At 46.8% G+C, this 26,393-nt stretch overlaps 1 protein-coding gene across 2 annotated transcripts in view; it reads right to left on the bottom strand.

The window, feature by feature from the left end:
* LOC121439646 (kinesin-like protein KIF3C) overlaps positions 1-12,115 on the bottom strand; it is a 43,877-nt gene extending 31,762 nt beyond the window's left edge. Inside the window, exons 1-2 of one of the 2 annotated variants that reach the window (XM_041640200.1) lie at positions 11,752-12,115; positions 9,729-11,479 (exon numbers count right to left, since the gene is read on the bottom strand). In XM_041640200.1, the coding sequence (XP_041496134.1) occupies positions 9,729-11,270 (1,542 nt within the window). In that variant the 5' untranslated portion in view covers positions 11,271-11,479; positions 11,752-12,115. Of the gene's footprint in view, positions 1-9,728 lie in introns of both variants that reach the window. The other variant, XM_041640199.1, reaches the window with a different exon arrangement.
* Between the last annotated feature and the right edge of the window lie 14,278 nt (positions 12,116-26,393).

Here is a 26,393-nt window from a genome sequence, read left to right as displayed (position 1 = left end):
GGATCTGACACCCTCATACAGACATGCGTTCAGGCAAACACCAATTCACATAAAATAAATATGTAACTCTTTAAAAAAAAGGAAGGAAGAAGAAAGGGGGGAGAGAGAGAGAGAGAGAGAGAGAAAAGGAGAAAGAAGGAAGGAAGGAAAAAGCCTGCATGACAATTACCCAGTACAATAGAAACAGCTCAAGCCAGGGTAGTTTTTTCTTTGGAATATGTAGGAGCCAGTATTCTGAAGATGGAGGCAGGAGGATCAGGAGTTCAAGGCTAGCCTCAACTGCACAATGAGTTCCAGGGTATCTGGTTAGGAAAGGTGAGACCCTATCTCAAACAACAAACAACAACAAACAAAGCCAGAAGCAAGCCAGGCATAGTGGTGCACTTAATATAATCCTAGCACTTTAGACGCGAGGGCAGGAGGCCCGGAAGTTCAAGGTCTTCCTCAGTTACAGACAGAATTCAAGACCAGCCTGGGATACAGAGCTAGTTCCAGGACAGGCTCCAAAGCCACAGAGAAACCCTGTCTCGAAAAACCAAAAAAAAAAAAAAAAAAAAAAAAGATCAAAACAAACAAGCAAATGAATGAAATCTGGAGGAAAAAGATAACTGGACAGTAACTTTATTCTGTCTGGCAGTTAATGACTTTCTGAGAATATTAGGATATTAAAAACTCCAGGAGCTGGGGCTGGAGAGATGGCTCAGTGGTTAAGAGCACTGACTGCTCTTCCAGAGGACCCAGGTTCAATTCCCAGTAACCACATGGCAGCTCACAACTATATGTAATTCCAGTTCCAGGAATCTGATACCCTTAACACACATGCAGGCAAAACACCAATGCACATGAAATAAAAATAAATATTGAAAATAATAAAATAAAATAAAATAAAAATCCCAGATGCTTTGAGAAAGAGCACAGCTCAGCATGATTGAGGACTTGGCTTCATTTTCCAGCATCAGAAGGTGGATGATAATAGTGGGACGTGGTGGCACACGCCTCTAATCCCAGACAGGAGTGGGCAGAACCTCTGAGGTCGAGGTCGAGGCCAGCCTGGTGTACAGAGAGTTTTAGGACAGCCAGGGCCCCACAGAGAAACCCTGTCTCAAAAACAAATAAACAAAACAACCAACCAAACAAAAAAAACCACAAATAAGCAAAACTTCTGGATCCTGGTGCGCAAGCTCTAAGCATGGAGATGGACCTTCTACACCCACACAGCAGTTCCTAGGGAGAGAGAGGCGGGTCATTCTCCTAGCCACTCAGACGTACTACGGGGTTCTGCAGCTACAGAAGTGCCAGGCCCCCAGGCCAGGCACAATGACTGGCAGGGCAGAGTGAAGGCCAAAGTCTCTTCTTGATCTGAATTCTAGGCCTTTGCACTGGGTCCTCAGGACACAATGAGAACATTTTCACAGCCACTCCATCTAGTTCCATGTCTCTGGGGGCCGGGAGGACCAAAGGCAGCGATGCTAACACACACTCCTCCAGCCAGTACAGAGATGAGAAACCCACACTAACCAAATGGCCTCCTGAGCGGCATGAGAACCTGAAGCCCAAATGGCAAATGGAAATGAATTATTATATATAATCATGTTTAAAATGTATTGTCAGCCATGGTGATACATACCTGTAAACCCACCACTGGGATGTGAAGTCAAGAAAACCAAGTGAGGAAGGCCAGCCTAGGCTACAGGAGACCCTGTCTCAAAAAACCAAACTAAATGGGGACTATGGACGTAGTTGAATGTGCTTACACGGCATACATAAAGCCCTGGGTTCAATCCCCGGCACTAGGTAAACTGGGTTTGACGTGCAAGCCTGAGAGCCCAGCACTGAGGAAGTAGAAGCAGGAGGATTAGAAAATCACAGTCATCCTTGGCTATGTAGCAAGCTCCTTGAGAGTCTGTGCTATATACGACCCTGTATCAAAAAACAAAGTATTAGCCGGGTGGTGGCGGCGCATGCCTTTAATCCCAGCACTCGGGAGGCAGAGGCAGGCAGATCTCTGTGAGTTCGAGGCCAGCCTGGTCTACAAGAGCTAGTTCCTGGACAGGCACCAAAGCTACAGAGAAACCCTGTCTCGAAAAACCAAAACAAACAAACAAACAAACAAAAAAAAACCAAAGAATTCTCTTTTCCAGATCTTTAGATCAGACTCAGGGCCTCGGATTAGCCAGACAAAGCTCTGCCACTGAACCACACGCCTCGGATTCTGAGAAAGGGTCATGATCAGTATCCTGCCTCTACCTCCCAAGTGCTGGTGCCACCACACCTTCTCACTGGCTCTACACTGGTCAGACTTTTACATTACAAAACATTCTGGGCAAGCCGGGGGGTGGTGGCACACACCTTTAACCTCAGCACTGGGAGGCAGAGGCAGGTGGATTTCTGTGAGTTCAAGGACAGTCTGGTCTACAGAGACAACCTGTCTCAAACAACAACAACAAAACTCCTCTGGGCACAGAACACTTCTGTGAACTGACCACACTCACCAGTGATCAGAAGAAACCCAGGAATACTGGTACCCTCCTACCAACAAGGAGAGGCCATAGACATCAACCTACATGTTAGCTCCAGCCTGGAAAATGGTCCGTGTGTTACCGTCAAGCTTTTCCCAAGGTCGAGAGTGGAAGGCTCAATCGGGATGGGGTCAGGGTGCACGCAGGGCTCTGATGACTAAGCCTGTACATTCCCTAGTGGCTGCACGGGCCCGATGTCCTTGAGAACACGTGTTTGAAATCAGATCAGCTTTGGGAAAGAAGACACTCTCTAGGCTATTATAGAAGTTTCTGGGGTGGTGTCCAGCCCTATTTGGTTGCTGATAAATTCAGTAAGTATTCTACTATTGAGCTCCATTTCCAGATAGAGCCTATTAACACATAATAATACATTCAAATCAATGAGTCTGGGGATAAATTGAAAATGAGACTTATGCCCTGGCAATGCTGAAACACGCATGGGCAGCCCGTATATGGTGGCTCTGTTGAACTTGTCCATACTGGGTTTCATGATCTAAGTTGATGAGGATGACTGAGCAGGTCTCTTCCTCTGGGGATAAGTACCCACAAAACCACCACCACTAAGGCCACCCAATAAGGTGGGCTCACATAGCACAGACAGGCTTCCTATTTGCTGTGCAGCCAAGGGTGACCTTGAACTCTTGATCCCCCTGTTTCCGTGCGTTGAGTGCTCGGATTACAGGCTTGTGCCAACAAGCCTGGTAAGTCCAGTGGGCTGAATTCACGGTTTCAGACATGCTAAGTAACTACTCTATCAATTAAGCTATATTTAAAACCCACACGCATTCTTTTGTTTTGTTTGAGACAGGGTTCCTCTGTGTAGCCTTGGCTGTCCTAGAACTCAATCTGTAGACCAGGCTGGCCTTGAACTCACAGAGTTTTTTTTGGCCTCTGCCTCCCAAGTGCTAGGACTAGAGGTGTGCGCCACTGTCACCTGACCACACACTAAAGTAGAATCAAGTAGATTCTGTCAAGCAGTTCTTGAAACCAGTCATAGTGTGATTGATGCTTACAGTTCCAGAATTCAGGATATTGAAACAAGACATTTGGGAGTTGGAGGCTAGCCTGAGCGACATAATGAGACCTTGCATTAATAATAATGGTTTGGGGGGCTGGAGAGATGGTTTAGCCGTGAAAAGCACTTGTTCTTGCAGAGGACCCAGATTTGAGTCCCAGAACCCATATGGTGACTCACAACCATCCACAGCTCCAGTTCTGAAGGATTCAACACCTTCTCCTGGCCTCCAGGGCACTGAAGGCATGTGGTGAACAGCCATATACACACAAGATAATAAAATTAAATTAAAAAAAAATAATGGTTTTGTTGGGTGTGGAGGTGCACAGTACTTGAGAGGCAGAGGCAGGTTGATCTCTTTGAGGTCAAGGCCAACCTGCTCTACTTATCAAGTTCCAGATCAGCCATCAACACTTAGCAAAACCTCTCAAAAACAAACAAGATAATATGAATCATTTTAAAAAGTTATTTGTATTATGTGGGGGATATTGCTCAGTGGCAGATTACTTGCCTTACATAAATGAGGAAGGTGTTTAATTTACAGCACAGGAAAAAAAATCTAACTAAAAATAAGATAGGGTTAGGATGTAGCTCAACAGTTTAACGCTTATTTAGTATGGACAAAGCCCTGGACTCCATCCATAAAGAAGTAAAATAAAATGGGAGCAATAACAAATACATTTCCTGGAAGGTGCTTGGGTAGAACAAATGACCTAATTTGCATATTTGCATATAGTTAGCATAAAGCAGTTCTTAATAAACCTCATTATTATGGCTGAGATTGTTAATGCTTGGGTTGAAGCTTCCTATCCGCTAACCGGATCTGAGGATAACGCTTATTCTCCAACATAGGAGGCAGAAGAGGAACCCACAAAGGGGACAATGAATATTCAGTTCGATTTGTCCTCCCTGCGGTGATCTCATCCCTCTGGCTTGGGTGGCTGTTTCTGAGGGTTTCTTTTCTAAACCCACCACCGCAGAGAGAGAGGGAGAGAGGGAATTGGGCTCCAGCCAGAGTCCCTGCCCCTCACTCTGTTGATCTGCTTGCTTCTTGCAGAATCACCGCAATGTTACAGATGCTTCTCTGGAATGGTCCAGCCTGGGGTTTGTGTCCCACTTACCTAGAACAGCTTCCTTTCAAAGTTTGTGAAATCGATATCAGTCTCTCAGGAGAAATTAGCTTTAAAATAAAACAATCACTTGCAATTTTTCTTGCACAGTTAAATTTGACTAGAGATGGTCTCCTCTACACCCGGTCACCAGCGCGTGTGGGCAGTTTCCGAGAGCACTGTGAGTCTGCAATGTTAATGTTACCTTCTTCCTCCTACTTGAGACTGCTATCAAGTCCCTCAGACCCTGGGAGATATGACCTAAGTGTGTGGCTTGCTAATGATTAATGTACACAGAGCACCAGTCACAATCACAAACTCACACATCTGAACCCTTCACGTTCTGAGACTCAAAGCAAATATGGTAAGAGTCAAAGGAGAAATTTTTTTTTTTTAAAGAGAGAGATTTAGAGGAGACAGGCATGGCACTTGGTGCACATCCAGAGAACAAAGAGAATCAGGAGCCTTGAGGGTGGCAGGCAGGGAAAGCAGGCAAGACAGACTGGAAGATGAGTCAGACCCTGAATGAGGGCACTGGGTCGACTCAGCTGCACTCAGCCAGCCTGGGGTGGTGGTGGTGGTGGTAGGAACTGGAGGAAGGAATGGCAGGGGGCAGAGAGAGAAGTGCAGTTGATGGCTAACCAGAAAGTGGGTAAGAGTTCACTGCAAATGGAGAAGGGAACGCTCCCAGGCTCCTGAGGTCTCCACGACCTTTCCTGCCTGGCTCCGCAGAGCTGTGATAACGCACTGAGAAAAGCCGAGAAAAGCCGGGTAAGGAAAGAGTTAAACTAACAACAAAGATGTCAGTCTTGGACCCCTGCTTGGCAGACACAAGGCACCCGGTGGTCGCTAATGCCCTCCATTCATTTCAATGTTTTCAACCTATTTCAAATCCCCTAATAATGATCTCATTTCATCTCCAGCCGCAACCCTGGGAAAGAGGTGGGACAGGATCTTACAGCCACCCTGTGGCTCCCTGAGGAGCTGTCAAAATGTTTCCGCCACCTCAGAACCCAACCCTGCTGTACCCTGAGGACAGGCAGGATAGGAGGGCTGGGCCCTCTGCCTGGGTTCCACCCTGGCCTTGGTCCCGATGATCAACCTGGGCTAGGAATTTCAGAAATCGCAGGATAAGGAGTCATTCCTCTCCTAGAATTCCCCAGGCTGCTCAGTTTATATCTGATAACCAGTACCCAACAGCCACCTCACCCACTCTCCTGGGATCTATCTATGTCAAGCTTCTGTTTCTCTTTAGCTGACTGGGACCCAAAGTTCAGAGAGGCAAAAGCCTTTGCCCTGAGTGGCATGAAAAGAACACAGGGCAGGGGAGATATCAGAAGACCTGAAGTCTGGCACTGGCTCTGCCATTTAACCAGATCCATAGACCAGCCTCGGTTTTCACAGCCGCCGAATGGAACAGTGTCCCCGACAAGGGAGTTTTGAAGGAGTAAGATTAAGACGTTACAGTGTTACATAAAAACAAATGGCTTGAGCTGGGAGTGATGGTTTAGCAGTTAAAAGTGCTCACCATTAGCCGGGCGGTGGTGGCGCACGCCTTTAATCCCAGCACTCGGGAGGCAGAGGCAGGCGGATCTCTGTGAGTTCGAAAACCACAGAGAAACCCTGTCTCGAAAAACCAAAAAAAAAAAAAAAAAAAAAAAAAGTGCTCACCATTCATTCTCAGTAACCACCTGCTGCCTCACGACTTCCTAGAACACAAGTTCAAGGTCATCCAATGCCCCCTTTAGACTGATCTCTGCAGGTTCCTGAACACACGGGGCAAGTCACCCAGGCATACATGTACCCGTAAAATAAATACACCTTTAAAGAAATTAGTTTTGGCCGGGCCGTGGTGGCACATGCCTTTAATCCCAGCACTTGGGAGGTAGAGGCAGGTGGATCTCTGAGTTCAAGGCCAGCCTGGTCTAGTTCCAGGACAGGCTCCAAAGCTGCACAGAGAAACCCTATCTCAAAAAAGAAGAAGAAGAAGAAGAAGAAGAAGAAGAAGAAGAAGAAGAAGAAGAAGAAGAAGAATTACTTTCATGTAGTTAATGGTTGCTGGAGGAGGAAGACACTCCCCCCACCCACACACACACAGGATACCAGTAAGGTGCCCATGCTCTTATAAGCAACTTAAATGAAGCTCACTGGGACAGACACGTGCAGACAGACACACACACACAGGGAAAGAGGTGTTGGTAGGAAAGAGTAAGGGGACCAGTGGAAGTAGGAGGGGGACAAGAGAGGGTATATATAATCAAAATACATTATATACATGTATAAAACTGTCATAATGAAAAATTGTATATAATGATGAACATATACTAATAAGAAAATAAAAGAGCTGAGCGGTGGTGGCGCATGCCTTTAATCCCAGCATTCAGGAGGCAGAGGCAGGTGGATCTCTGTGAGTTCGAGGCCAACCTGGTCTACAAGAGCTAGTTCCAGGACAGGCTCCAAAGCTACACAGAGAAACCCTGTCTCAAAAAAAAAAAAAAAAAAAAAAAAAAAAGAAAGAGAAAAACCAAACTACTTTGCCAGGAATGCACACAACAACGGGAAGAAGCTAGGATGCCCATGAACAGGCTGGGCTCTGCTCAGGCCACTGTGTGACCCTGAACCAATCCTATACCAGTACTCCAGGGCCCCTGCCAACAGTAAGATTATAATGTTGCATGGGCTATACACCTAGTGTAGGAATTCCAGTTCTGGTCACCCCAGTCTTTCTTTCTTTCTTTCTTTCTTTCTTTCTTTCTTTCTTTCTTTTTGGTCTTTTGAGACAGGATTTCTCTATAGTTTTGCAGCCTGTCCTGGAACTAGCTCGTATATACCAGGCTGTCCTTGAACTCACAGAGATCCACCTGTCACCGCCTCCTGAATGCTGGGATTAAAGACTGAGATTAAAGACAGACACCACCACTGACCTCAGTCTTTTTATTGACCAATCGATTGACAGATCTGCTTGTGTGATTACTTATTTTGAAACGGGGTCTCCACATGTTGCCCAGGTTGGAAAACGGGCTATGCATTACTACCAAGCCTCGACTCCTGAGCTTGAACTATTCTGCCTCTGTCTTCCAAGCCACTGGGACTCCAGATGCATGTATGCACAACTCCACCCTGATTTCCTGACTGTCCTATTACCTGTGTTCTTACATTGCCTTAGGGGTAAAAAATCTTACGGAAAGATACCAGCCAGTTCCCAACAAGAACGTTTGAAATACCCATCTGCACTTTATTCCTTTATTAGCCTCTGTTACCTACACTGCCTCCCGGCTTAACAGCGTAAGTGATATCTTGGAAGAGAAATCAGTGACTGATGAGTCAGATAGGATTTCCCAGTCAATAACACCACCCTGCCTCTGCTGCTACATAGGACTGGACTGGCAGCTTTGCCTTTAACATCCTGCATCTTCCAGGTACCAGACCCTGATCCTTCCCTTGAGGAAACATCTCAGTAACCCTGGTTGTGCTTCTCCATGAGGGAATTAAATATTAAACATGCCAGGCCACAGCCCCGGCTGCAGCAGCATATCCCAGTACAGAGACAATACACACGGCTCAGTTGTCACACTTCCAGTGGCTGTGGGCTGGGCCTCCCCATTCCTAGCCCACATTCCTAAGAAGAAATAAGAAATGGCAGTGTTTGATCTTCTAAGCAAACTCATGACTCTCCATATTTTTCCTTCAACCCCAGTGTCGAAGGCTCCAGGGATCCGGAAATGCCTGGAACACTGGGTTGTGACATCCGCAGCACTGAGATTTAACAGGCAGCTGGGGATGTAGCTTAGTTGGTGGTATTTATCTAGCATGCACAAAACTCTGGGGTTGATCGCCAGCTGTGCATAAAGCCAGGCATGGTGACGGTTCTTGCTTGTAATTCTAGCAATCAGGAGATGGAGGCAGGAAGATAATTAGTCCAAGGTCATCCTCAGCTACATACAGAGTTCTAGGCCAAACTAGACTACACGACATTCTATTTACAAAGAAGAAAGAAAAAAGAGCAGGAAGAAATTTAACACGTCTATGATTGCCTCAGTAACTTAGCTCCGTGTAGGGTCCGAGGTTGTCAGGGATGTGGACAACTCAGGAAGGATGCTGAAGTCCTGACATCTCTCAGGACAATGGGAAACTGGGCATAACTGACATAAGGCCTCATTGTGTAGGTCAATTGTTTTGTTCTTTTTTCTCAGATTAATGCGGGCCATAGAGTTATCAGATTGGTAGAGGCTCAGTGATCCCCCAAGCTAACATCCTACTTTATAAAAACGGAAATGGAGGCAAAGGGAAAAAGGAAAAAACAGCCAGTTACTCATTGAACTCTAGGTCTCTGGGATAGAGCCCAGTTCTCTCTCCATCCTCCTTCCTACATGACACTCTGAATCTCCTTCTTAGGGACACCAAGGAGCAGGCCTGGCACTGTGTCATCCAGTGGGTCATTTCCATAGGAATCAGAATTCTCTGTCTCATGGTCTGACCTTGCTACTGAAGACTAAAGGCCTAGTGTTTACAAGTACCAGCTCAGCTCTGGAACCTTGGTCCTGCCACTTTCTGAGCCTTAATCCCTCATCAGTAAGGTAGGGATTTAAAAGCCACTGTGCTGAATGGCTCCTGTGAGGATAAGACAAGGTGAGACAAATGTGGGGTATTTTGTAAACCCTGAAGTGCTGTCCAAACATCAGATACTATTAACATAATATGAGATCTGAAGACACCTCAGAGGGGGAAAAGGTATTGGGAGAGGAGGCCATGTAGGAATGAGAAGCCACACTCACAAGAGGAGAATCCCACATGGGTTTCTTATAGACCTGACCAATCCTGGGGTCACTGCAGACATGGACAGCAGCAAGTCAGCCCATCTCAAGTTCACCAGTTCAAGAACCTGACCATTCTGCTTTGTGTGTGTACATGCATGTAAGCGTACCTGGTTACCTGGTATCACAGTACTCTGCTTAGCCATTCTTGGACAGTGGTCAGTATGTAGTCCTAAGGTGGCATACTCCGCCGCAGGCCAACTCACAGACCCTCAAAGGGAAATCTACTGATCCCCTGTTGAGGACCTCTCTCATCCTCTGGGGCCCTTACCTTGTACTTAGCCGCGAGCAGCTCTGTGGCCTGCTGCTCCTTCCGCAGATCCTCCAGCATCTTCTCCTTCTCTTCTAGAAGCTTCTGTTTCTCCTCGCTCACTAGGCTGCGGTCATCCTGGATGGCGGCCTTCTCCTCCTCCAGCCGCTCCTTCTGTTCCTGCAGGTAATTCTCCATGTTTTTTTCCAAAGCTGACTCCAGAAGGGGCTGGGGTGGGCAGTGATTGTTATTGTTGTCATCTTCTTCTTCGGCCACCCAGGCCTCGATCACCTGCCCCTCTGGGAAACCAGCCGGGGCCGAGACAGCCTTCTTTCTGCGGCTGCTCTTTCTCCGAGGCCGCTTGCCCAGCATGCCCTTCTTCTCCAGCTGGGCTTTCAAGCGGGCGATCTCTTCCTGGAATTCCCTCAGCAGTGTGTCCTTGGGGTCCTCATTCACCCGGGGTTTGTTCTTGATGTTCTTGGCTCGGTTGGCAAAGCGTAGGGTGGAGAGGCTCTCGTCGTAGCTGTGAGAAGCTGGACCCAGTGTGGCCACCATGATGGTCTTGGCATTGCCCCCCAGTGAGTCCTGGAGCAGCCGGGTCAGTTTGGAGTCCCGGTAGGGGATGTGGGTGCTCTTGTTGCCGGCTAGAGCAGCAATCACATTGCCCAGTGCAGACAGGGAGAGATTGATTTTAGAGGCTTCCTTAGGCCTCTCCCCACTGCTGCCACCACTGCCACCTCCGCTGCCACCACCAGATGTGGGTTGTGCGGCTGGTCCTCCAGTTGTGTTGGGACCTGCCTTGTTCTGCCTCTCACTACCAGCCAGGTCTACCAGGTTGAGCTTGCCTACTCGGATATGGTCCTGGCCATCCGAGCCACGCTCACTGCACTCCACTGTGATGACAAAGATGGCATGGGACCGGGAGCTGACCTCATTCATGTGGGTGCTGCCCACTGCCCGGGTCTGGTTCCCCAGGTTCATCACATGCTCAATCTCCTTGACATTCTTGGTGACAAATGAGGAGAGATCCTTGATATAGACCCCTGTTTCAGGATTCTCCTTCAACTCTAGCCTCTTGCCTGGCTCCTTGGATAGCAGGTCTCGAATCTCCTCTTGGTAGATCTCCAAGTAGGAGGCACGAACCAGGTACTGCTGGTTCTGGGAGCGGGAGATGTGGGTGAAGATGTGCTCAAAGGCGTTGGGGATAACCCCGCGAAGCTCTGGCTCCACCCAGGTCCCCTGCATAGTGTAGGTCTTGCCAGTGCCGGTCTGGCCATAGGCAAACACGGTGCCATTGAAACCCTGAAGCACTGAGTCTATCAGGGGCCTCACCGTTTCATCATACAGATCCGCCTGCTTGGAGCTAGCATCATACACGGCATCAAAAGTGAAGGTCTTGGGCAGTTCCCCGGGTGCCGCGCGGGGGTTTCGCAGAGTCACCTGGCCCAATTTCACGTCCATGGTCAGAATCTGCTCATGACCAGCAGCCTCCTCCTTTCTACTGAGGGGGCGGCACCGGGCCACCACCTTCAGGGCCTCGCTGGCCTTGGTCTTACTGGCCATCTTGTGACTCTGTCCTTCCAGATAGGCCACTCGGCAGCCTGGGAGGTCCTCCTGTCCTATTCCTAGGTCGGGATCAGCCGGGCTGGCCCAGCCCCCAGACACCGCTCTTCAATCCGCATGCAGCCTCCCAGGGTGGGGATGCAGGGAGTTGGCCCCGAGGCTGCTGCAGTTCAGGCCTCCACAGCTCTCCACGGTTTTCTGTGCACAGACTGGAGAGGTAGAATTAGGCAGAATCCCCAGGCAACCGCGCAAGCAGCTCCTGCCTAAGGGCAGTGCCTGGAACCCGCCCCATGCTGGGACAAGAGGGAGCGCTACGGTAAACAGCTTCGGCAACAATGAGATAAAGGAAGAGGAAAATGAGATGGGGGTGGGCGGCAGAGCTATCTTTTCCTCCTTTTTCCGTTCCCCTAGGGATCCATGGCGGGGGATGCGGGGCTTGGGCGGCCGGGCAATCCCGGTCCTCCCGAGGGCAGAGGCTCACCTGGAGTCCTCCCCTTCAGCTGGGGGATCATTCATTGCAGACACAGCTGGCTCCTTCTGCCTCTCCTCCACCTTCCCCGCCGCCGCCACCGGAGAATGAGAGAAAAACAGAAGGGGATGGGGCGGAGCAGCGGCGGCGAGAGTGATGTTGCTGCGGCCGCTGCGCTGCGGCCCGGGTTAGGTCTCCCGGCTGGGGTGGGGCAAGGGGAGGGGCCTCGGGGCGGGGAACAAGAGCCCGGCGCGGCCCTTGAGAGAGGGACAGCGGTGCATCGCCGCCCGCACCCCGCCGACCCCGCAGGGATGACAGGCTCGGGTGCCCACCCAGGTCCCGCGCCCACCAGTCGGATGCGGAGCAGCCACCGCCCGCCGTCACCCCACCGAACCCGAGCATGCTGGGAGATGTAGTCCTTCCTTTGTTAACAGGGTTCTGTCAGGTTGCTAATGCTTTCTCCAGTCCTCAGGTCTGGGAGCCCCTCCTCCCTCATGCAACCCCCTCCCCCGAGAGAGTCTGCTGAGGCTGTACAACCCACCCACGCGTGTTCTCTCTGCTACCGCCTTCTTAGTTTCTCACTGCTCCTGCCATTTTGCTTGCAGATGGGGACCTGTCACCGTGTCCCACTCCTCAGGGTGTCACCAGGCCTCCTGGAGCTTACTCCCTAGCCTGGTTTACTCCTGCCTGGCCTTCTTTTTAACATTGCACCGGAAGCAGTTAACTGATGCCACCCATCGTGCCTGCACTGGGCTCGGACTCCAACCTCTTCTCCATGACCTTCCGTATCCCATGAAGGCCTGTCCGTCTTCTGACCTCCCAGTCTGTCCTCCACCACTCGGATCCAGTCTGTACTTCTGATAGCAGTGCCATCACACTTTCCTAGCTCCCTCCGAGCCCCAGCCCTATTCTAGAATCTGGACCACTTTCCTTTTTTTTTTTTTTTGTTTGTTTTTCGAGACAGGGTTTCTCTGTGGTTTTGGAGCCTGTCCTGGAACTAGCTCTTGTAGACCAGGCTGGTCTCGAACTCACAGAGATCCGCCTGCCTCTGCCTCCCGAGTGCTGGGATTAAAGGTGTGCACCACCACCGCCCGGCTTGGACCACTTTCCTAAAGGGAGCCATAGCCTGTAACAGAACTGACGCCACCATATTGTGTGCTGGTTAATTTTTGTCAATCCAAACTAGAGAAACCAGGGAAGAGGGAGGCTCAGATGAGGAACTGCCTCAGGTTGGCCTGTGGGAGCATATTCTTAATTGCTAACTGATGGAGGAGAGCCCAGCCCCACCGTGGGAGGTTCACCCCTGGGCAGGTAGTCCAGGGGTGTGTGTGTGAGAAAGACAGCTGAATGTGAGCCTAGAAGCCAGCCAGTAAAGAGTGTTCCGCCGTGTTGACTCCTTCAAGCTCCTGCCTTGAGGTCCTATTGTGGTCTGTTTCCACAGCAGAAAGAAAGATGAAACTTAGAAAAAATAAAAAAGCTTGGGCCTAGCATTCCAGTTCCTGTGTGGGGTATATGTGTATGTGTGTTTGTGTGGGTGTGTGAACATGTACATACAGGTACATGTCCATGTGGGTGCCTCTTCAGGCCAGGGATTGACATCATTAAAAAAAATTAGCTAGTTGTGGTGACGTATGCCTTTAATCCCAGCATTCAGGAGGCAGAAATAAGTAGATGTCTGAGTTCAAGGCCAGCCTGGTCCACAGAGAAGTCCTGTTGTTCATTTGTTTTTTTAAATGTTATTCTATGTGTTTTGCCTGTATATATATGTATGTTTGCATCTCCTGTGTATTCCTGGTGCCCACAAAGGTCAGAAATGGATGCTGGATCCCCTGGAACTAGAGTTGTAGTTGTGAGCTGATGTGTGTGTCCTGGGAACGGAACCAGTATCCTCTGTAAAAGCAACAAATGTTCTTGGCCACTGAGCCATCTCTTTGGAAGTCCCTGAACTTCATTATTTGGGGTGGGAGATGGGGAGGGCAATGTTCCTCCACTCATGTGGAAGGGTAACTGGGTAGACTGTCCGGTCAGTGGGCACTGAGGACCGGCCTGTCTTTACTTCCTCAGGGCAGGGATTATCAGAGATCATAATTCCGTACCTCGTGCCTGCACAACACACGCTACTAGTTATCTTCCTAGACCACACAGTCCCAGTTCTGACCTCCACTCAACAGTCACCCTGCTTCAGCTTGAGCTTCCCCGTGTGCTTAAAAGGGGACTCAGGGCCTAGAGAGATGGCTTGGCAGTCAAGGGTACCGGCTGCTCTTGCAGAAGGCCTGGGTTTGGTTTCCAGACGGTTCTGCATTTTGGCTCACAACCATGCCTGACTCTGGTGTCCTCTCCTCACTTCCACCGGTGCCAGGAATGCATGTGGTGCACATGTATGTGTGCAGGCTAACACCTCCCCCCCCCCACGAAATAGTGCAGGTGAGCGCTCAAGTACATAAAATAAGAATAATTATTTAGGGCTGGAGAGATGGCTCAGTGGTTAAGAGCATTGCCTGCTCTTCCAAAGGTTCTGAGTTCAATTCCCAGCAACCACATGGTGGCTCACAACCATCTGTAATGAGGTCTGGTGCCCTCTTCTGGCCTGCAGACATACACACAGACAGAATATTGTATACATAATAAATATATATAAATAAATAAAAAAGAATAATTATTTAGAAAATGGATTTGACATGTGATGTTGATATTATTCACAAGCTTTTAAAATAAAGTTTATGAAAATGGAGATAAAGCTAGGCATAGTGTCATCTACACTCAGAAAATGGAAGGGAGAAGATCAAGAGTTTAAAGTTGTCTTCAGAGACACAGCGAGTTCAAGGTCAACCAGGGCATCAAGAGACTCCCCCATCCCAAAACAAACAGCAGAACCTGGCTCCTTGTGTCATTGCTATTCCCAAATTCCTAGAATTTGGTTGTCAGCCAGGCCAGCAGCTGGTAGCTTGCCTGCTTCTGGAGTTCTCTGGCCTTGCTCCTCACTCTGCTTGTCCAGCTCCCTTGATGAACTGGCCTTTGGGCCAATTGCTGGTGAAGCTTTGGCTGTGCAAACTTTACTTTCCTTGGCTCCGACAACCTGGCTTCTGGATACTGTTTGATTCTTTTTTTTTTTTTTTTTTGAGACAGGGTTTCTCTGTAGCTTTGAGCCTATCCTGGAACTAGCTCTTGTAGACCAGGCTGGCCTCAAATTCACAGAGATCCACCTACCTCTGCCTCCCGAGTGCTGGGATTAAAGGTGTGCACCACCACCGCCCAGCTACTGTTTGATTCTTGAACTATTTCCTTGTGCTTGGCTTGGCTTTTGCACATCCATCTCTGTTTTGGCTAACTCATCTGCCACTACAGTGCTGGGTAAAATACAAGTGTACTCTGCTCCCTCCATGTTGTCACCACTGGCCCAGGTCCTTCTGTATGGGAGCAGAGGGTGAAAAAAAAAACATTGCTTCCGAGATGCAAGTCCCTCTAAATTACTTACTTACAGAGAGAGAGAGAGAGAGAGAGAGAGGGGAACATGCACAGGTAACTCAGGCCATCACATTTGTGTGGCAAGCACTCTTACCCACGGGCTTCCCATCTAGCCAGTGCCCTTGTTCTATTTTGAGACACAATTTTTCTAAGTTGCTCAGGCAGGTGTTGAGTTTGTGATCCTTTTGCCTTGGCCCCCTGAAGGGCTAGGATTCTATACATGTGCCACCAAGCTTGACTTCAAACTCACATCCCCACACAGAAACTGGAACACTAGTCCCATGCTTTATTTTATGTAAATTTCGTCCTTCTGTCTCTGATGGAAGAAGGTCATTGGTTAAAAAAATAAAGAAACTGCCTTGGCCCATTTTATTGGTTAGAACATAGGTGGGAGGAGTAAACAGAACAGAATGCTGGGAGGAAGAGGAAGTGAGCTCAGAGGCCATGCTCCCCTCTCCCGGGCAGATGCAATGAGGCAAGCCGCCAGGTCAGACATGCTGAATCTTTCCCGGTAAGTGCATCTAGTGGTGCTACACAGATAATTAGAAATGGGCTAAATTAATATGTGAGAATATGCCTAGAAGAGGCTAGATATAATGGGCCAGGCAGTGTTTAAAAGAATACCATTTCCGTGTAATTATTTCGGGTATAAAGCTAGCTGGGTGGCGGGAAGCAGCCTGCTGCTCCTATTACAAAATATCTCCTACCAGTCAGAGAAGGTTTCTGATTTAATTTGTTTTAATTAATTAACAAATTAATTAATTTTGAGACAGGGATTCTCTATGTAGCCTAGACTGTTCTGGAACTCTCTATGTAGACCAGGCTAGCCTGGAAGTTACAGAGATACCTCTGCCTCCTGAGTGGAGGCGTGGGCTACTATGTCCAGCAATATCCTTGTCTTGTAAAGAGGGGCCAGCCTAGAAGCTTCAGACTCAACAGATGTCTAGGGGGAAGAAAGCAAAATAATAGAAAATATATTAAAATAATAAAATCAAATAAAAATAAGGCCACTGAGACCACAACTGTGAAGCCCCATGGTGTTTCCCTTCTGCAGTGGGTTGAGTTACCATAAAGGTAGGGGGTACGTCAGCTGCTCGTGGAGCCATCCTCGGGAATGAAATTGCTTGCTCATTATGTAGTCCAAGCTAGCCACAAAGTCTTGATCTTCCTCTTTTAGCTTCCGGAGTGCTGAGATGACGAGTGTGAACCACCACACTCAGCTCAATACCGAAAGTTCTTTTTACACAGGGGATTTCCACGTCAGCTGCTTCTTACAGTGAAGACCCAGTGACAATCGGGTTACGCTATAAAACTATACAAGAAGAATACACTCATCATTCAGCAGGTACCTTAGGAACATTCAAACTGACTCACTCAGGACTTGGATTTACTGTGCAAAATCAGGTTTGACCAGCAGAGGGAGACATGGCTACGTGACAAAATTACTGTGTCGGCCTGAAGGGTGTTGGCAGTCAATCACTCCAGGGTTATCTAATTTTAGTCCTTCAATGTAATCGAGCTTAGATTTAAATTCTTAATTTTTTTCAGGTTCTTTAGATCAATCCCTCACACATAATAGACAAATACTCCACCATGGAGCTGAATCCTCAACCCTTAAGTCTAGATTTCTTTTTCTAAGCTTTATGATGATTATGATTATTTTATGTGTGTGGGTGTTTGGGCACCACGTGTGTACAGTTCCCACGGACACCAGAAGAGGGTGTCAGATTCTCTGGAACTGGAGTTGTAGATGGTTATGAGCTGCCATGTCAGTGCCAGAACTGAACCTAGATCGTCTGGAAGCGTAGCCAGTGCTCTTAACTGCAGATCGAGACATCTTTCCAGTCCCAGTTTATTCTTGTTGTTGTTTTGTTTGTCTGCTTGTTTGAGCCAGGATCTCTTAGTTGCAGTCCAGAATGTCCTGGAACTCACTGTATAATTCAGGATCGTATCAAACACATTGTCCTCTTGCCTTAGCCTCTTGAGTTCTGGGATTGTAAATGTGTATTACCATTCTTGGGTTTAAGCCTACATTAACATTTTTTTTGTTTGTTTTTTTTTTCATTTGATGTTGTTTTATTTTGAGCTAGAATATGAGTAGCCCAGGCTGGCCTTCAACTTATATTGCTGAGGATAGCCTTGAACTCCTGAATCTTGAGGAGGTCAAGTGTACTGGGATTACAACCATTTCCCATCAAACCTAGCTACTCAAGCCTGGGTTTCTACGTGCTTCTCTTTCCCCTACGGCTTTGTCTCTACGGTCTCTTCGGTAATTTCTGGAGACTGGGATTTGTCGATTACAAATTTTATTTTAATTATCTTTTTTCTTTTTTAAAAAAATTAATTCAGGGGCTGGAGAGATGGCTCAGTGGTTAAGAGCACTGACTTCCAGAGGACCTGGGTTCAATTCCCAGCACCCACATGGCAGCTCACACCTGTCTGTAATTCCAGTTCCAGGGAATCTCACACCTTCACACCAATGCACATAAAATAAAGTTGAAAAAAATTTAATTCATTAATTTATTTTACATCCTGACTGCAGTTTCTTCTCCCTCCTTTCCTCCCATTCCCTCCCACCACCTCCTCTATGCGCTCCCCCCCCCCCCGCCCCCATTTCCGGCTGTTTTTCACGTATCTCAGGCTGACCTTGAATTTACAACGTAGCCAAGAATAATCCTTCTGCTTCTACTTCTACCGAGGATGGACCTGGAATGGATGTTGAAGGGACACAAAAGAGTTCAGATAGTGTGTGATCCACAGGGCTCGGTGCTGGGCCGGGGGGGGGGGCAGGGGACACTCTGGCTTTAGAGTGGGAGAAATTAGGCAAAAGTGCTAGTGCTGCCCTTGCCAGTCCAGCTGATGGGAAGATGGATTAAGGCATCAGTGACTCCTCTATAGATGCTCAGGGCAGCTTCTATGAACTGCTGCTTTTCAGTATCCTTGCTTAGTGTGTGTGTGTGTGTGTGTGTGTGTGTGTGTGTTCTTTGAGACAGGTTCTCTATTATCTGAGTGTTGTGATTACAGGCCTGCACTCTGCACTCCCTGCTAGGCTTTATATGCGCCTTTAAGATTCTGACTCAGGCCAAGCACTCGGGAGGCAGAGGCAGGCGGATCTCTGTGAGTTCGAGGCCAGCTTAGTCTACAACAGCTAGTTCCAGGACAGGCTCCACAAAGCTACAGAGAAATCCTGTCTCGGAAAAAGAAAAAGATTCCGACTCAGATTCATCCTCACATGCATACAGCAAAGACTTTTTAACCACTGGACCCTCTGCCCAATTCCTATTTTTATTTTTTTTTTATTTTTTTTTTTTAGACAAGACCTCATGTGGTCCAGGCTGGCCTAAAATGCTCTATATATTTGAGGATGACTTTGAACTTCTGATTCTCCTACCTCTATCCCCTGAGTGCTGGGGTTATGCTATAATGCCTGTTTTTGTTTGTTTGTTTGTTTGTTGTTTTCTCAGTGCTGGGAATGGAACTCAGGGCTTCATATACAATAGTAAAGCATTTTACCAAGTGAACTACAGCTCTAACCCCATATATTTTCTATCCCCAGATGTTTCTATTTTTTCGTAGTTGAGGAGACAGAGGGTATAGCTCAGTGATTGTCCATATCTAGGGTGCAAGAGGCTCAGGATTTTTCCCCAGCACTGTAAAAGTAAACAAATCAATGAGAATTTAAAAAAATTAAGCAAACTTGGAGTAGTGATGCATGCCCATATATATATATATATATATATATATATATATATATATATATATTCATATATATATGCTGACTGATGGTGCACACCTTTATTTATATATACACATACATACATATATAATATATACTTATATATATGCTGACTGTGGTGGTGCACACCCTTAATCCTAGCATTTGGGAGGCAGAAGCAGGTGGATCTCTGAGTTCAAGGCCAGCCTGGTCTTACAGACCGAGTTCCAGGACAGCCAGGGCTACACAGAGAAATAACAAAAAGAAAATAACTTTATTTTTTTTTTAACAGGGTCTCTCTCCACAGCCCAGCTCTCCTAAACTCACTCTGTAGACCAGACTGGTCTTGAATTTAGACATCTGTCTGCCTCTGCCAGAGTGCTGGTGAGAGGGGGGGTTTTTCAATTTTTTAATTGATCTTTATTGAGCTCTGTCGTGTGAGCTGCGGGCTTGCTTTTTGTCCTGCCCAGCTCCCGCATGGCTAGCTTTACACCCGAAATAACAACACACAAACTGTATTCTTTTAAACACTGCTTGGCCCATTAACTCTAGCCCTTACAGGCTAATTCTCATATTTTGCCTAACCCATTTTTAGTAATCTGTGTAGCACCAGTCTTACCGGGAAAGATTCAGCATGTCTGATCTGGTGGCTTGCTTCATCGCGTCTGCCCAGGAGAGGGGAGCATGGCCTCTGAGCTCACTTCCTCTTCCTCCCAGCATTCTGTTCTGTTTACTCCTCCCACCTATGTTTTAACCTATGAGGCCAAGCAGTTTCTTTATTACTTAACCAATGACCTTCCTCCATCATTTCCCCTTTTTCTGTTTAAAAAAAAGGAAAGGCTTTAACTTTAACATAGCAAAATTACATATAACAAAACAGTTATTAAGCAAGAATTACAGTTACAATACAGAGGCCATGCTCCCCTCTCCCAGGCAGACACGATGAAGCAAGCCGCCAGGTCAGACATGGCTGAATCTTTCCCAATAAGACTGGTGCTACACAGATTGCTAGAAATGGGTTAGGCAAAATATGAGAATTAGCCCGTAAGAAGCTAGAGCTAGTGGGCCAGACAGTGTTTAAATGAATACAGTTTGTATGTTGTTATTTCGGGTAAAGCTAGCCGGTGTTGGGAGCTGGGGGGCGGAATGCAACCTGCAGCTCCCTCAACAGAAGCCGGGCTGTGGGAAGAGGCCCGCAGCTCCCACAACAGAATGGCGCCCAGACGTGGGGCACTGAATCTACAGAAAGCCTGAGAAAGCTTGGGAAAGAATAAAGCATGTTTTCTTGGTAGCAGCAATTTCTTGGGTCTGCTCTGCTTGCTAGAGGCAAGCAAGCACTCTCATCTAAGAGAGGCTTCCTGACTCAGCTTTAGTTGCAAAACTCTGCAGCTCTTAAATAGTGTTGATAAAAAGTTGACCGAATGCTTGTTTGTTTTCGGCCATAGCAGGAAAAAACTTGTGCTGTTTTAAAATGCTGGCTTTGTGGACCATCCTGCCAGGGCAAACTCTGACTCTTTGAGGCAGGAGGTCAGCTACAGAGAGAGCATTTGAGTGTTGTAGCTTATTTGCTGGCAAGGACCTTGAAATGCCATAGAGTTGTGGTGATAAACATGGCTACAGCCGGTACCTCAGCCATGAGGCTGGAAAGCTAAGGAATGGGCTGGATCTAGCTGCCAAAGCCACGGCTTTAATCCTACCCATATTGCTCAGTAATTTAAAGGCTCATGTGGCCAGAAAAAGAGAGAGAGATACAGTAAAAAGAGAGCATCAAAAACAAAGAAAACTTTTAAATGATTTACAGTGTGTTAAAAATATGTGCAGGCTAAAAGTTGAAGTTCTTAAAGTAAAAAACGAAAGAAAAGGAAGAGAGTTATTGCGTGTGGTAGTATACACCTTTCATCCCAACACTTGAGAGGCAGAGGGAGATTGACCTCTGTGACTTCTAGGTGTGGTAGCACACACCTTTAATCCCAATGGCAGAGACAGGCGGATCTCTGAGAGTTCAAGGACAGCCTGGTCTACAGAGTTATTCCAGGTCAAAGATACAGAGAACCTGTCTCAAAAAGCAAAAAATAAAAGTAAAAATAAACAAAATAGAGGTTAAAATAAGCCGCACAAAGATGGAAAATACAATGAGAATCTTGATACTATATGCTATTATGCTCTGTTTGAATTGTTTGAATGCTGAGAAAAGAGCAACAGCTGCTAAAAGATATTTGTTTATAAATGCTGCTGAACTAATCCCACATAGATATTTTGAAAATGCCTTGACTTTGAAATTTGGATCTAAGGACATGATGCTTTGGAAAGGAGTTTCTTATTTTGTTTTCACAGAGGGTGAGAGTCTGTGGATTGCTTCTATCCCAATATGGTATGATAGACCACGCCCTCCTGAAGGGTTGCTGTGAATACCTTCAGAAAATTACTTCACTCAACTGCCAACTGAGATGACCCTGGCACACAGGTTATCCCATAAAAGACCTAAATAACAGTGCCCCCATTCAGCAGGAAGTAGTTTGGAGAGAAAAAACTGCGCCCATGTTCCCAAATATAGTTTATAAATGTTCTTTTACATTTAAAGGGGGATGTGATATAGATATGAATAATTTGCATTTGTATAGATTTTGCTTTATTGATAGAGATTTAAGGTCAATTTTGTTATATGTATATGTATTTCTGATCTTTATTAAGGTATTGTGATTGTGTAGTTCACTTAAAAATGTAATGTATATAGGTTGTTAATAGATAATCATAATAGTCAAGTTTGTAGTCATGTTAGTTAAGATTTTCTAGATGTACATAGATATATTTTAGATAGGCATTCTTCATATCTTTCAAAGATTATAAATATGGCATTTTAAATGTTTTAGTAACTTAGGGTTTTTCATGACAATGAGATACGTCTGCTCCTGGCAGCACCAATCTACTTCAGGAAGAAGATGAGCATTGAAGAGGCTCGTTATGGAGTTTGATAGCCATTTGGGCAAGAAACTGCTCTTGCCTGGACTGTTGCATAAACTGGACACAGAGAACCCGCAGAGAGAGGACTGCTGAACTTGCCTAAAGGTGAGATGATCTTTCAGGGTTCCTGATTCATGAAAGAGTCTGCGAGACATTCTGCAGGACACAGCAGATAGTAACTGAACTGCCTTTGAAATTTCCTGCTCCATGAAAATGTCTCTGGATACTATGGGCCTGTAGGCTGAAGATAGATGCCCCAACGGTACAGAGGAACTTTGGGTGACTATCCAGGCAGTGAGATGTCTCTGTCATTTCTAGAGTTTTGGATTTCTTGTTTACTTAGGTAATATTGTATTCTTCTGGAGTCTTTGATAAATTTGAAGAATGGTTAGTTATAGTTATGGTTTTCCATTGTTATGATAAAAGATAAAATAGATATAAATATTGTAACTGTAATTCTTGCTTAATAACTGTTTTGTTATATGTAATTTTGCTATGTTAAAGTTAAAGCCTTTCCTTTTTTTTAAACAGAAAAAGGGGAAATGATGGAGGAAGGTCATTGGTTAAGTAATAAAGAAACTGCTTGGCCTCATAGGTTAAAACATAGGTGGGAGGAGTAAACAGAACAGAATGCTGGGAGGAAGAGGAAGTGAGCTCAGAGGCCATGCTCCCCTCTCCTGGGCAGACGCGATGAAGCAAGCTGCCAGGTCAGACATGCTGAATCTTTCCCAGTAAGACTGGTGCTACACAGATTACTAAAAATGAGTTAGGCAAAATATGAGAATTAGCCCGTAAGAAGCTAGAGCTAGTGGGCCAAGCAGTGTTTAAATGAATACAGTTTGTATGTTGTTATTTCGGGTAAAGCTAGCCAGTGGTGGGAGCTGGGGGGCGGAATGCAACACGCAGCTTCCTCAACAGAAGCCGGGCTGTGGGAAGAGGCTCGCAGCTCCTACAACAGAGCTCTACATTTTTCTCTGCTCCCCTGCCTCTCCTCTCCCCTTCAACCCTCTCCCATGGTCCCCATGCTGGAGGGGCAGTTTTTTGAAAGTGTCTCATGAAGCCCAGGCTGGCCTCAAACTTGAGATTTAGTCAAGGGTGACCTTGAACTCCTGAGTCTATGATCTCCCAAGCACTAGTGTGTGTGTGTGTGTGTGTGTGTGTGTGTGTGTGAGAGAGAGAGAGAGAGAGAGAGAGAGAGAGAGAGAGAAAGAGAGAGAGCCTTTTAAGGCAGGGGTTTTGAAACCTGTAGCCTCAAATTTGCCGAAATGCAATGCTTTTGCCTCAGTTTCCCAGTGCTGGGCTTATAGGCATGCCCCTCTATGTCTGACTGTTTCCCAAACTGCCTTTTCACTCACAGCCCCAAGCAACCTTCCTCAGTTTTTGGAGTAGCTAGGACTACAGATGGGCACCATAGTGCCCAGCCTGACCTATGACACCAATGCTGTAACCTTGGGAGCTAGGATTTCAACATATGCATTATGGAGAAATGTGGAGGTACAAACGTTCCGGTAGCAGTCAGTGCCAGCCGTCGTTTCCAACCTGAGAGGAGGCAGCTTTGCTAGAAACTCAGGAGGTCAGCTTTGGGACCAAACTCTGGTCTCCCAGACACTTGTACCACACAGGAAAAGTACCCAGCTCTCCCTGCTTCTCTAGGCTCCTGTGCAGAGCAGGATCTGCCTCTCCAGCCTGCGCGTCTGGGGCCCTTTTCCCTGACTCACCGTCAGAACCTAGGGCCCATCTTGTCCTGGAATGTTGCTGGGGCGGTTTCCAGGTGTGATTCATAACTGCAGTCCTCTGACACAGAGAAACTGAGAAGCCTTGAAGAAGCGGAGGGTACCCACGGTTAGCAGGCTTCTGCAGAGCCTCCTAGTCCCGAGATCTCATTGGGGACTCCCATATCTACGGTGCTCACCTTACAATCTCTGCTATTATTTTCATGAAAATGCAGCTTGCTCTCTTTCTCTTTTTTCTTCCCTCCCTTCCTCTCTCCCTCTCTCTCTCACCCCCCCCCTTCTCTTTTCTTTCTGAGACAGGTTTCATGTGTCCCAGACTGGCCTGAGGATGATCTTGAAGTTCTGCTCTTCCTGCCTCCACCTCCCCAGTGTGAGGATTATATATAAGTTCGCAACAGCAGCTGTGTTCATGCCACGGTAGAAATGGAACCCAGGGCTCCGTGCACACCAGGCCCGCGCCGCTTCCCAGCAGCTCCAGTCCCACAAATGCCGTCTCTCCACACGTGGGCAATAGTGACTGCCTCAGTCAGGTTTCTAGGTTTCTATTGCTGGGAAGAAACACCATGACCATAAGCAACTTGAGGAGAAAAGGGTTTATTTGGCTCACACTTCCATATCACAGACCAGTATCTAAGGAAGTCAGAGCAGGAGCTCAAGCAGGGCAGGAACCTGACAATAGGAACTGAAGCAGAAGCCGTTTACTGCCTTTCTCCCATAGCTTTCTCTGTCTGCTTTGTTTTTTTTTTTTGTTGTTGTTGTTGTTGTTTTTTAAATTTTTATTTTTTTGGTGTTTTAGCCTATATGTATAATGTGTGAGGGTGCTGGATCCTGGAGTTATAGACAATTGTGAGCTGCCATACAGGTGCTGGGAATCGAACCCAGGTCCTCTAGAAGAGCAGTCAGTGCTCTTAACCACTGAACCATCTCTCTAGCCCCTTTGTCTGCTTTCTTATAGAACCTATAATCCCAGCGTTGGAAGATGGAGGTATGAGGGTCGGGAGTTCAAGGCAATTTTTAACTACATCCTGGACTCTGTATGTGAAATCCTTTCTCAAAAAAAATTGATTGTGGGGGACTGGAGAGATGGCTCAGAGGTTAAGAGCTCTGACTGCTCTTCCAGAGGTCCTGAGTTCTGTTCCCAGCAAACACATGGTGGCTCACAGCCATCTATGATGAGATCTGGTGCCCTCTTCTGACAAGCAGGAAGAACACTGTATACATAGTAAATAAATAAATCTTAAGGAAAAAAATTGATTGACTGATTGACTAAAAGGATTAATTAAAAAGAATCATATCTGGGTCAGGCATGGTGGCCCACATCTATAATCTCCGGAATTTGGATATAGGAGCAAGAAGATCAGGGGTTCAAGGTCATCCTCAGCTACAGATCAAGTGTGAGATCAGCCTGGGCTCCATATGACCCTGTCTGAAACAACAGAAACCCACAACAACAACAACAACAACAACAACAACAACAACAGGAGGGAAGCACTTGAGATTTCTAAAGAAGGAAAGTACCAAAACTGCTCCAAAATACACATCCAAGGCCAACTGCTGGCTGGCTCCCTTCACAAGGGATCACAGAAAAGTCTGGGCAAACTCCCATGAGTCAACTTGTAAAGTCCAAGCTGGCCTTACTGGCAAAGGCCCAGACGTTTGTGAGGGCTCTACCAACCCAAAGGCCACGCTGACAGCTAAGGGAAGTTAATCCCCTCAGGAGATCCTGTCTCACCTCAGAAGGTTTTGAATCTGAGGAGGACAGCTGGTGAGTATAGGGAGGGAGCCGTGGATGAGCTGGCAACAAGCCCCAGGCTCCAGTCAGGAAACCTGAGCACCAGCCTGGCTGGAGACCACAATGTGCCCATGATACCGGGCCTCACAGTGACTTCATCATCTGAGTCTGTGCCCTTATTTGCCCAGCAAGGGGCAGCCCTAATTGGCCACCCACTCAAAGATGGTGTCAGGGGCAAATATATACTATATAGACACAAATATACACTATATGTAAATATATATACACTATATATAAATATACTAGTATATTTTTTATATATTTTTATATTAGTATAAAATACTTTGCAAAGTTCAAAGTGCTATAAAGATATGATTGGTTGGTTACTTAGGAAAATAGGGAGAGCCAACCATGGTGACATACGCCTTTAATCCCAACACTGGGGAGGCAGAGGCAAGGGGTTCTCTGTGAGTTCCAGGCCAGCCTGGTCTACAGAATGAGTTCCAGGACGGTCAGAGCTATGTAGAGAGACCCTGCCTCAAACAAATAAATAAACAATGGATAAGTAAATGATGAAGGAAGGGGAAGGGACAGGCTTCTAACCGTCAGAGAGCTTATTCGTCAGGGGTTCTTAAACAGGTGAAGCAAAAACAAAGGGGGCTTAGGCAATGGGTCTGAGCCTCCCGGGGTCTTGTGGTCACAGAGCTGGTACAAGCCCGGGTTCCTTCTGTGGCTTTCTATGTTCCTGAAGATGAACTCTTCTTCCAGTTGCGCAACTCCATGAGGCAATTTCCCAGACGCCCTGTGGAAATACCTCAGCCGGCCACATACCTCCATATGACTGGAAGGAGGGAGAGGAGGGCAGGATGAGTAAAGAGGAAGTGTGAGTACTGAGTAAGCCATAGATGCTGTCAGAGGTTTGAAGTAGAAACGTAATGTGATTAGGGCTTCATGTTCTTCTTCTTAAATTTAATTAAAAAAAAAAAAAGCAACCTCTTTTTGAGACAGGTTCTCCAGAGTCCGGGCTTGAATTTATTAAGTAATCCGG

Source organism: Microtus oregoni, unplaced genomic scaffold (assembly GCF_018167655.1).
Source record: "Microtus oregoni isolate MIOR12 unplaced genomic scaffold, Mior012 000062F_ref0000492, whole genome shotgun sequence".
Classification (NCBI taxonomy): domain Eukaryota; kingdom Metazoa; phylum Chordata; class Mammalia; order Rodentia; family Cricetidae; genus Microtus; species Microtus oregoni.
Note: the sequence above shows the minus strand (reverse complement) of the source record. Positions and strands in the feature narration are given on the sequence as shown.